The sequence below is a fragment of the Diabrotica undecimpunctata genome, chromosome 7 (genome assembly GCF_040954645.1).
Source record: "Diabrotica undecimpunctata isolate CICGRU chromosome 7, icDiaUnde3, whole genome shotgun sequence".
Lineage (NCBI taxonomy): Eukaryota > Metazoa > Arthropoda > Insecta > Coleoptera > Chrysomelidae > Diabrotica > Diabrotica undecimpunctata.
The window spans coordinates 37771759-37783552 of NC_092809.1; the positions used below are offsets into that span (position 1 = coordinate 37771759).

Sequence of the window (11794 nt, forward strand, 5' to 3'; positions counted from 1 at the left end):
ATAAATTAAACAAGTTTTGTTTTTTGTTACTAGGTGAAAAATTCTTCTAATAATTTAATTTTATCTGACTAGGTACTTTATATTGACAATTCAGACATATATTATATATTTTAATGCAGAGGACTTTAAAATAATATTGCCAATATAGCCGAGTTGCGTTCCTGGGACGACTTTATTGTAAGATTGTTGATCCATTACATGAAATCAACTTTAAGTTGAGGTTATCCGTCAGAAATAATATAAGATATTTTAAAGACGAATCACATGCTGTTTTTTCTGACGGATATTCTTAAGTTAAAGTTGATTTCAAGTAATCGAATGAACTATCTTACAATAAAATCGTCCCAGGAATGCAATTCGGCTATATCATTTTAAAGTCGTCTACTTTAAAAAATGTATAATATGTCTGAATTGTCAATATGAGTCAGAAAAAATTAAATTATTGGAAGAATTTTTCACCAAGTAACAAAAAACAATTCGTTTAAGTTATTAATGTTTTTTATTTTGAAAGCGATTTCCGAAGTCTTTTTAAGACGTCAATAAACTTATTTTAAACTTCAATTGTGGCTTATTTTCATTAAAATAGTCATTAATCCTTTCAAGTATCGAATTGTATCAAAACTGTATAAGTACGAATAGGACTGTGAAAAAAAAGTACTCATAGTACGAGAAAGGATATTGTGACTTTGGGTGAAAGATTTTGAATAGCTGTAGCGCCATCTAATGATGAAATATGGATGTACAAAATGGACATTTTTAACTTTATTGTTGAAAGTGTTGCCAACAAGTATTGAAAATCAATGAAATTCCAATGTTGGTATCATCAATATCATTATGTTGTTTTGACTTTTGTACTGAAACACCTAACCTAACTTTTTTTTACGAAATAAACATTTAATTTTAAATAATATAAATATTTATTATTATGGCAGAACATGCTGCAAATTTTACATTTACGTATCAGGACACACCAAGCATATTAGAAGTTATCGCTCAACATTCCCTAAATGAAACCTTGCATCCAGCTCTACAAAGACTTGCTTTGGTAAAATTTTACTTTCTTAGTGATTCTGTACTAAATGACTTGTTTTAGGTGCTTTCGACAAATATTCCGCAAAAATTTGGATGGTTAAATAAGTATTTCGAAGAAACTTTTGTTGTGTTAAATGGTTTATTACAATATCATTATTTAGCTCATTATGGTAAATATTTTAGGTTTTAGTGACTGTGTTACGTGTTACCTTATGTATAAAGCAAATCAAGCTATTAATTTGATGGCAGTTATGGACAGTTTTTGGTATTTTGTAGATGCATCATTTGCTGAAAACTTTTATGGACTGAAAAGAGTATCTTCCAATGGTGATGCCATAACCAAAAGGCATAGAGAATTGTCTCTAATATTTTTAGTTGGTATTCCTTATTTTAAAAGGAAAATAGATGAAAAAGTAGCTATTATAAGGATAGAAAATGCTGAAGGCTCTATACGAAAGGTATGCAAATGGTAAATTAAAAACCAAACATAGATAAGATAGGTGTTAAAAGATTTGCTTTATTGTAGGATTTTGAAGGCACTGTGAAAAAACTATTACTATTTGCACATTCCACATTTGAATTAATGTATGGGCTACTTACAATACATAACTATATAAGATATATGGCACAGAACACAGAATATCAGACACCAATATATCAATTAATAGAAAGTAAATTAGTATACAATAAAGATATTGAAGACTACTCAGGATTTTGGACATCACTATTCAAAGGCAGTTTAAGGTAACTAATTAGTTGCAGAACTTTATCAAATTGAAAGGCTTATTATAAATTCATTTTATATCTCAATTTGGTTGATGTATATGATAAATAATATTAAATATATACATTGTTGCATACAATATTTTGGGATACTTATATATTTTTATATTCAAGTGGAAAGTTATAGCTTCTAACATGCTTCAAAAACTATTTTATGTGATAACTGAGATACTGTACATATTTTTTTTAGTTTATAATATTTCGTCATACTGCTGCAGCTTTTATTTGTAATGTGATTAGTATCATGTATCATCTTATACCTACTTATAACATTTGTTCTTTTTTCTATTTTGTTGTATATGTCTGTAATTAAGTCAATAGTAGCAGGCACTGTGCTTGAATTTTTTTACAAACCAAATTGCCTGTTAAACTAGTAGCAAAGAATATAGACTAGTAGCTTGATGAGCCAAAGAATTGTACAATTTGCAAATTTACACATGATTCTCAGATCTTTGACAAGGCTGTTAGAAGTATTTTAGTTACAGGCTGTTTCAATTATTTTTAAGTTGCATTGAGTCCTTTCCTTTATGCAGTGATACCACTCGCCATTTTCATATATTTTGGATTGATCTAGTGATGAGAGAACTTAACTAATTTAGTTTTAATCAGTAGCAACAACTCTAAACCCGTGACAGCTGAGAAATTTTACTTTTTTTTCTTATGGACTCTTAAATGACTTTACAAGACTTATTGCCACTCAAAATATATTTTCCTTACACTATAACTAACTAGGCATTAATTAGAAGTGATTGAAATAGACTGTCAGATATTCCTAAAATATTGGGGTCTTATTTTGTGGTTAATAGAAGTGTTTGGTGAAAGGCAGTGTGTGTTTATCAATATAAGCCTTTGATTAATGAATTTTTGGTTACTATATTTGTGTATATAAGAATGATTTCTGGTTTATTACAAGGCACACATTGTATGCCACTTCTTTATAATTTATTTTTCATCCAAATTTAAAGTTATTTGACAAATTCTACTTATTTATTATACACAGATAACCTAAAATTCTTTTGTAAAACTAAAATGCTGCAACAAATTTTTGAATATTACTTCCATACAGATGTAAAAATAAACAACAAGTGGAGTATTCACTTCCAGAAAGCTTTCTAGAGGAAAGTGTGTATTAGTTTTTGACTAAATAGTATGTAAATTATATAAAAATAGACAAATTTCATGCAATTTTTCAGTATATGATATACACTTGAGTGTAAAATAATCGACTCAAAATTACTTTGCAAAAATATGTCTCCTGTTTCAATTTAAAAAGTGTCAATTTAAAAATATTTAGTGTTCAATCATCAACCTCATTATTGAGTTGTATGAAAGTTTTGTTTTTGGGTGAATTGGATGAAATATTACAAATAAAATGCTACACATAGAATACATTATTGAGAAAAGACCTGAGCTAGAGGGCCGTGGCCAATCTACTATATTTAAGCCAATCAGCTGTGTCCAGAGTGTATTATCAGTACCAAGATACTGATGATTATGTTCGCTGACAACGAGGATACCATAAACAAATAACAACAGAGAGAGAGAGAGAGAGAGAGAGAGAGTGGGAGAGATGTTTGATTTCTTGTATCGAAATCCTTGAGAAATCAACATTTGACTGGTGTTAAATGCGCCTAGTCTATAGAAAGCCAGGAGAGTGATTTGCTCAATGTTGTATACAAGAAATTGTGTCATATGGAGGTGGTTCTTGTACGTTTTGGGCGGGCATTTCCATGGATGGAAAAACCGAGTTTTCATGCCTGGTGGAGGATCTGGAGGGGGTTTAATAGCCGATCGTTACATCAAAGACATTTTGGAGAAACATGTGGTTCCATATGCCGGATTTATTGGTGATGCCTTTATTTTAATGCACGATGCCATACTGCCCGAGTCACCACCAACTATCTGACTGAGATTGGCATTTGGAAGTTGGCCTGCATTGAGCCCGGTTTAATCCAATACACCATGTTTGGGATGAGCTTAAACGAAGGGTCCAGTACAGAAATTATGCACCAGGCAGCATAATGGAATTGTGAGATGGGCTTAATGATGAATGGGAAGTACTGCCTGAAGAATTTATTAGAAAAGTCATCTGAACCATGCAAAATCAATTGGAAAGTGTAATTAGAATGAAGGGTCATATCAAATACTGAAAAATCAAGAAATTAACTTTGTAATTGATGATTTCAAAGTTCATAATGCCCTTTTTTGACACTTTTTTAAAATTGACACACTGTATACACTCAAGTGTATATGTCAACAAAACAGAAATTGATATACAACAGTAAATGTTGTTTAGTTTCCATTTATATGGTTATTATAAATAATATATTGTTTTTTAGTTTATCACAGATAAGTTTTGGTTTAATACGAAATGGAGTATCCACAACATTGGAAGTAGGTGCCTTTTTCTTGCAGTTTCTACAAATGTGGAATTCTCAAAAAAGCAATTTTAATGTAACAGATTTACCAAGTGTTCCAGCACCTTCTGTAAGTATAGAACCAGAATTTATACTTCTTCTTCTTCTTCTTCTAATGGCGCTACAACCCTTTGTGAGTCTTGGCCTGCTCGGATAATTTCCTTCGCCACTGCCTGATGTTCATGGTTTTAAGATCCCTCTCTACGTCGTCTATCCATCTTTTACGGGGCCTTCCTCTTGTTCTGTTTCCTTGGGGCTTCCATCTCTGGACTACTTTTACAGCTCGAACCAGAATTTATACAATTATTTAAAATTACGAACTGAAATTGTAGTCTGCCTGTATTATCTATTTGTATATTTTATAACATCAGTTTCTTCTTTTTCTTAAGTTTTTTTTTAATATCTTCATATTCTATAATCCATAGTGTGATACCTTGTTTAATAAATGTATTTTCATATAGATATATGAAATCTATAATAGACTACACACAAGATTTACATATTTTGTTTTAATAAAAGGTTTTTGACTTCTTGTATTTTATCCAATCCTTCTTAAAAAACGATTGAGAAAGTTCGGAAATTTCAGAAGTGGAAATTGGAACGTCAATAAACGTACTTTAATCTTTAATTGTGGCTTATTCCCATTTAAATAGTAATTACCTATCCATAAATCTGACAATCGTGAGTGTCTTAACAATTCTAGAGGTATAACTAATCAGTCAACAATCCCGAAACTTCTTGATAAATTGGTATCGATAAATCTCACATGGGCTTGCATAAACATAATTATTGATAAACAACATGGATTTTCTAAAGGAAAGTCAGCAGTAACAAACCTTGTCAATTATAAACAATACTTGCTGGGTGCATTTGAGAATAAAATTCAGGTCGACAGCATTTACACTGATTTCTCAAAGGCTTTTGACCAGGTTAATCATAACCTTTTGATCCACAAACTTCATGCATCTGGCTTTGGTGACCCCATTGTTAATTGGATTAAAAGTTTTCTGATGGGACGTACACAGCAAGTTCTTATATAATATAATTAACGATTATATTTCAAAAGAATTCCATTGTTGTTCTGGTGTCCCACAAGGGTCTCCTTGCAAGATGATCTAAATATGTTTATGGTCAAAATGAAATGGTTTAAGTTTAAATCCAACTAAATGTTCTTGTATTTCATTTTTTCGTATAAATAATCTAATAGCTAATAGATATGTTCTTAATGATGTACTCTTGGATGCAGTTACTGAGATTAGAGATTTGGGTGTATTATTGGATCGTGCATTGACATTTAGAAGCCATTTTCTTAAAATTAAGAAAACCGGATTTCGTAATCTTGGTTTTATTTATCGTAACAGTCATGATCTCTCACCTATTGTATTCAAGTTATTGTATTGCTCTCTGGTACGCTCAGGTCTTGAATACTGCTCTGTTGTTTGGTCCCCATTTCATCAAGTCTACATTGATGGATTGGAGAGCGTTCAGTGGAAGTTTCTAAGATCTTTAGCTTTTAAAGCGCATATTAATATAAGAAGTATGTTTCAATTTAACAGTTCTACACTGAAGAACCGCAGCTTAAGAGCTGATATGTTATTTTTGTTTAAAATTCTAAACAAAGGTATTAATTGTCTCCCGTTATCAGCCAATGTAAACTTTAACACAATACATACAACTCAACACACTGCCTCTTTTATATTCTTTTTCATAGGACTGATTATGCTCGTCATTTTCCCTTGTCGAGAATGCTCAGCTCTTGTAATGGCCACCTATTGGACCCATTCTGTCCAAACATTAATGTTTTTAAAAGGCAACTTAAAAGTCTAATTTATTAATCTTAATATGTGATATTTTTTAACTTTTGTGATTTGAAATACTGTTTTAATGTACAAATTTGTACTGTTTAATTGTTTCTTTGTTTTGATGTTTATTGTACATAATCTTTACTTTTTACTATTTGTTGTAATTTATTGTAAATGGTTCTACCGTTGAAATAAATAAATTATTATTTTTAATTGCACATTAAACATAGTTTTCAATTGCAAACAACTTTTCATTATAATAATTTTCGATACTGTGAAATATAAAGGTACTTTACGTTTGAGTGAAATTGATATTTTCTTACATACCCCCTACAATATTGATAAAATTTGATATCTAATGGTTGCATCCTAGGTTCTTTTTTCTTTGAAGCAATCTTCAGTAAATCTTTGGCGGTCATTGCATCTTCTCTCCAGGACCGTCTTGGTAGACCTCGTTTTCTTCTAGTGGGTGGAGTCCATTGTTTTATCTTTTTTGGTCATCTATTTTCAGGCATTCTCTGCAGGTGTCCATACCAGTTTAGTCTTTTGGCTTTGATTGTGTCTATTATATCTAGATCAATTTCCATTATTATATGCCAAATATGTATTATAATACACGAACTGCTGTTGTTAAAATGAATGAAGAAATCAATACACAGTTTTATCTTAGCTCTTTTAGCAAATCTCCAATAAATACAGATTCTAATGAGCTTTCGTACACTTAACTCGGTTATTATTTGTCATAAGCAAAACATTCATTTAATTTTGTTCCACTATACACTGCGCCCCTTCGCTCTTATTTCAAAAGTCAATCAACTTCAAAAGTCAATCAAAAGAACTCAAAAGTAATTTCTATAAATTTTTCATGGCTAACCTAATTACAAAGATTTTGATTTGGCCACTTTGTCTGCTATATTTCCTAAGCCAATGAGCAATGTGTATTTGTTCGTTATGTTATATAAATATTTAAATAGTTTTTAAATTACTATATGTAATTTACATAAAATATTTTTTTGTACATTATTTTCTTAGCTTCTACTAATTGTTTCTGCTTTTAGCTTGATAACAAAGCGAAACAGTATGAAGGAAAGTGTCCCATATGCTTAAAATCATGGATGATTCCCACTGTACTTCAAGTTTCAGGGTAAGTTTTGACGTTACTCTCTAATATAAGGTGGTATTTTTTCTTTCTATAGCGTTTCACTGGATTAAACATCACAAAAATTATATTTCTACCGCTTATTTGTATTTGTAAGTTTATTTTGACGTTTCAATTTCCACTTCGGAAAACGAAACGATTTCCCTAGTGGAAATTTGAAATTTCAAAATAAACTTATTTTAAAGTAAAATTGTTGCTTATTCCAATAAAAATTATTGGACATTTCTTCCTCGTCAAATTTCCACCAACCACTTAGAAATTACCTAACGATATTTTAAAATTATTTTGACTTATATAATATAGAACAGATTATCAATATAATAAAAATACATTTATAGAAAACATCTATCTATATAAAAGGCTAGGACGACAAGTCACACTGTTTGTCCGCTAGGGTAACTAAGCCACCTAAGAAAGAAATCTGAATTACCAACATCTCACATTTCAATCATATTTTGTTCTTGAAACGTTACGGTTGATTTATTGCTAATTAATTCTAAAAAATTGATGATTCAAATATCCTTACTCGAAAATTTTACTATTTCATCGGTAATTAATTTTTTTGCAAAATTGCTAAAAATATAGGTTACTGTAACTGTAAGGTAAGATTTACTTATATTTAAGTACATATACACTTATTATAAAAATAAAATGACATTTAAGAAACGTCAACTTTTACCAAAATAAAATTAAATTTCATTAAAATGAAATAAAATTAATGAAAATTAAATAAAATTAACTAAAGGTAAATAAAATTGAATAAAATTAAACAAAATTAAGTAAAGTTAAACAAAAATTAAATAAAATAAACAAAATCAAATAAAATTAAGAAAAACTAAATAAAATAGAATTAAATGTAATGATAATCAAAATTAAGTTATCTATAATATAAAAATGAATCGCAAAATGTGTTGGTAAGCGCATAACTCAACAACGCATGGACCAATCTTAATAATTATTTTTTTTTAATGTTCTTTGAAGTCTAAGGATGGTTTTTACGGCGATAAAAGTTCGAATAATTTCCGAGAAAACCCTAAAACAGCCCTTTTCTTTTTCCCATACAAATATTTTCTAACTAAATGTAAAGTCAATTTTAACTTGATTGCTATTCAATAAAGTTTATATTAAATTACAAGCACTCACTGTTGTCTAAACAATGTAGGTGTGTTCCTAAGTCGAAGAGTCGATTTGCGCTATATTCTCGCTGCACAAAGTTCAAATTCAATCAAATATGTGTGCGCGTTCGTGTGTGTGCGTGATCGCGTTGGAGGATCTAATGCGTTCACACAAAAGTGATAATATCGTGAGCCCGACCAAATTGAAAAGTCAAAAAATATAAGAGCTATAGATTTGATTTTCCTCGCAATATTCTTCCTTTGGTTTTAGTTTCTGTCAAACAAACCGCGTTAAAAAGCGTTTATTATCTTTAATAATTAATTTATTATTAATTTAATATACACTATACACATACAACATTGTTTTGGCTTAAAGGAGTTGTCGTCATATCAAATTTAAAAAAAGTTAAAAAAACTAAAACGTAGTGTTATATCTTCGTTGATTATATTTTCTTTCACAGACAAAGTAGAGATTTCACAGACAACAACAACCTGTCAATTTGTGGAAACATGTCAAGGTATTACACTTAAGCAAGAATACGCGCGTCGAGTTGCAAAATGACCAATCTGAAGATATATTCTCTAAACAACTCATTGACATTGGTAATGGCAAATTTCCTATAGACACCTTGACTGGTTGCGTTAACTTTCCTCAAAGTTTTTGTCAGTTAACTCGATCAAAAGATTAATTTATTCAAAAGGTGTTTCCAGATGTTGCTCAAAATTACAGAAACCATGATTGGTTTAGCAAACGGGCTATATTGGCTGCAAAAAACATAGAGGTAAATGAATTAAATTTCAAAATTCAAGAACAAATTATAGGCGAATTGAGGATATATAAATCAGTTGATTCGGCTACTAGCCAAGGTGATGTCAACTATCCGCCTGAGTTTTTAAACTTGCTGGATTTACCAGGATTGCTACCTCACAATCTTCAATTAAAGATTGGATCGGTAGTTACAATGTTGAGAAATATCAACCAAACGCGTCTTTGCAACGGCACACGGTTAGCGATAAAAAAAATTATTGAACAACGTGATAGAAGCAACTATACTGAAAGGAAAGTATAAAGGAGAAGACGTTTTGATACCACGCATCCCAATGATTCCGACTGATGTACCATTTGAATTTAAATGACTACACTTTCCAGTGCGGCTTGCTTTTGCTATGACCATAAATAAGTCACAGGGGCAATCATTAGGTGTTTGTGTTATTAATCTAGAAGACCCATGTTTTTCACGTGGTCAATTGTATGTTGCCTGTTCCCGTGTTGGAAAACCATCAGATTTGTTTGTATATTCACGAGGTAATCAAACAAAAAACATTGTATATCAGAAAGCACTACAATAAAAATAAAACAGATTTTTGTTAACAATTATGATTCACTTGATTTACAATAAAGCGATTACTGAAAATACTTCCGTACGTTTTATTTCATAATTCTTTATTACATCGGTTATTAACCCCATGTTAATAATAATAATAATAAATAATTAATTATCTCTATGTTTTGTCACCCAGTTTATAAATATTTGTCACATTTAAGTTCCCACTATCCCTTTAGATTATTTTTCAATCAGGTTTGAACCTTAGTTCCCCTCTTAGTTTGAAGCCCTCTGGCAGACACCTCAGTCGAGGTTTTTAGTGGATCCAAAAGGGTGGCCAAAGTTCGTGGAAGCGAAGATACTTAGGTCACCCGAGCTGACCCTCACACACCGCCCTATCATCATGGTGACGCTTCTGTTCAGGACAATTAAAGAAATAAACTGCCACATTCCAAATCTATTTGACAGAACGAAGTCTGTCGGGTCCGCTAGTTAAACATAAATACAAGATAATAGTGAAAATGTAAATGTAGGATACATTCTATATAATATTTAATAAATTTTAAAAATTACTAAAATGATTAAACAAAATTTTTAAAGTAAAAAATTAAGATTTTTAAATTTTAAAGAACCTAAATGTGTGGTGTTATTATAAAAAATATTAACAATTGAGTAATAAGCAGACGTAAAATTTCATTAAACCACATAGTAATAATATAAGAAGTATTCACTCCTGTCGGCACTCCCCAAGTGCCACGCGCCGCTTTTATTTTTTTTTTTTAAGTTAATGAGTGACTAGATGGCAATTGGTCGGATCTCCTGTCACATGCGACGGCAAGATCACTAGTTTAATTGTAAGTGCCTTGCAAGTCTTCAATGACGTTTCTACGTCATAACAGTATCCCTACAAACAATATTTTAGAATTCTTTTGACTTATATAGAACATTATTATCAGTTATGAGTTCGCTTCCGCACAATACTCTCTAATGTAAAGGGGGTTGCATAAGGTTGGCTTCTGTGAAAAGATTAACTGTGGTTTTAATAATATATTTTTATAATTCAGTAATTAATGACCAGTCTAACATGACGCAGTCAGTAGTATAAGTTATCAATAAACTAATAATAAATTTAGAAAAAATATTTATTACTCAAAAAACAATAAGTTACAGTAAATGTAATTGAAAAAGCAATATATTGAGTGCAAACGAAAGTTAGTAAATTTCGGTATTATTTCCAGTTGTCATTTGTAATTCTTATTAATATCACAAATATTTTTGTAATATGAACAAACCCAAAACAACATTCTTTTCTTTATTTCATAATTCTCTACCAACTCGACTATATACGGCAACTGCGTCCGAAAATGACACGTCCATAGTGGATGTGCAACGGATTGATAAGGAAATAACAAATTTATGTAACTTTAACTTTCAAGAAGATGAAATCCTGTTTGTATTATTTTGCATAAAACGGAAGTCCTTGAATAATTACTTACATTTCTTTTTCAGGTATATCTTTTGCTTCCGCTGTATACTAAGGCACCTAAACGAGCATCAGACGTGTCCAATAACAAATCTTCCCGCCAAACCACTTGATATTGTCAGATTATACATTAGTTCATAGTAATGCAAGGACTGGAAATGTGTGTAAGGGCGCACACATGACAATGTGATTCATTTTTAGTTGTATTTGTAAATGTTAAAGTATCTCTTAGGGTAAAGAGAATTATATATTGTATAAGGTATAAAATAATAAAAGGTTTTATATTGTTTATATGTTGTATTATTGCATACAGCCAGGCCCGTTCCTAGGGTAGTGAGCGCCTGCGTGCAGGTGAAAAAGGTTTTATTTTCAAAATTAAATGAAGAAAAAAGGTCATTTTAAAACAATATTATGTAAGTTAACAGTAAGAAAGAAAACACTCAATTCGCAAATTAATAAGACATTCTGCAATATAACATGAAACAATAACGGAAAGGAGATACTCTCAATGCGAAAAAACTTTATTAAATAATACGTATATACCAAGTGAAAAATAATTAAATAACAAATATTGGAATTACAACATGACACGTCGTGCTTTCACAGATGCAAGCTCATTAATCATTTCATTGTGATCAATGGCTTCACAAATTTTATTTATACATAATACTAATATTT

General features: G+C 30.5%; 1 protein-coding gene across 1 annotated transcript; it reads left to right on the forward strand.

The window, feature by feature from the left end:
- Nucleotides 1-822: 822 nt before the first annotated feature.
- On the forward strand, nucleotides 823-11405 carry Pex12 (peroxisomal biogenesis factor 12). Its single transcript, XM_072538784.1, has 7 exons — nucleotides 823-1045; nucleotides 1094-1202; nucleotides 1309-1490; nucleotides 1559-1776; nucleotides 4155-4302; nucleotides 7093-7178; nucleotides 11143-11405. The coding sequence occupies exons 1-7, from the start codon at nucleotides 926-928 to the stop codon at nucleotides 11255-11257; spliced, it is 978 nt and encodes a 325-aa protein (XP_072394885.1). The 5' UTR covers nucleotides 823-925; the 3' UTR covers nucleotides 11258-11405.
- The last annotated feature ends 389 nt before the right edge of the window (nucleotides 11406-11794 follow it).

Bases quoted from the DNA above. Each gene is read 5' to 3' on its own strand.
- Pex12 (XM_072538784.1), top strand. From the start codon at position 926: ATGGCAGAACATGCTGCAAATTTTACATTTACGTATCAGGACACACCA. The intron at 1,777-4,154 runs GTAACTAATTAG...ATTGTTTTTTAG, and splicing joins CTATTCAAAGGCAGTTTAAG to TTTATCACAGATAAGTTTTG. The intron at 7,179-11,142 runs GTAAGTTTTGAC...TTTCTTTTTCAG, and splicing joins ACTGTACTTCAAGTTTCAGG to GTATATCTTTTGCTTCCGCT.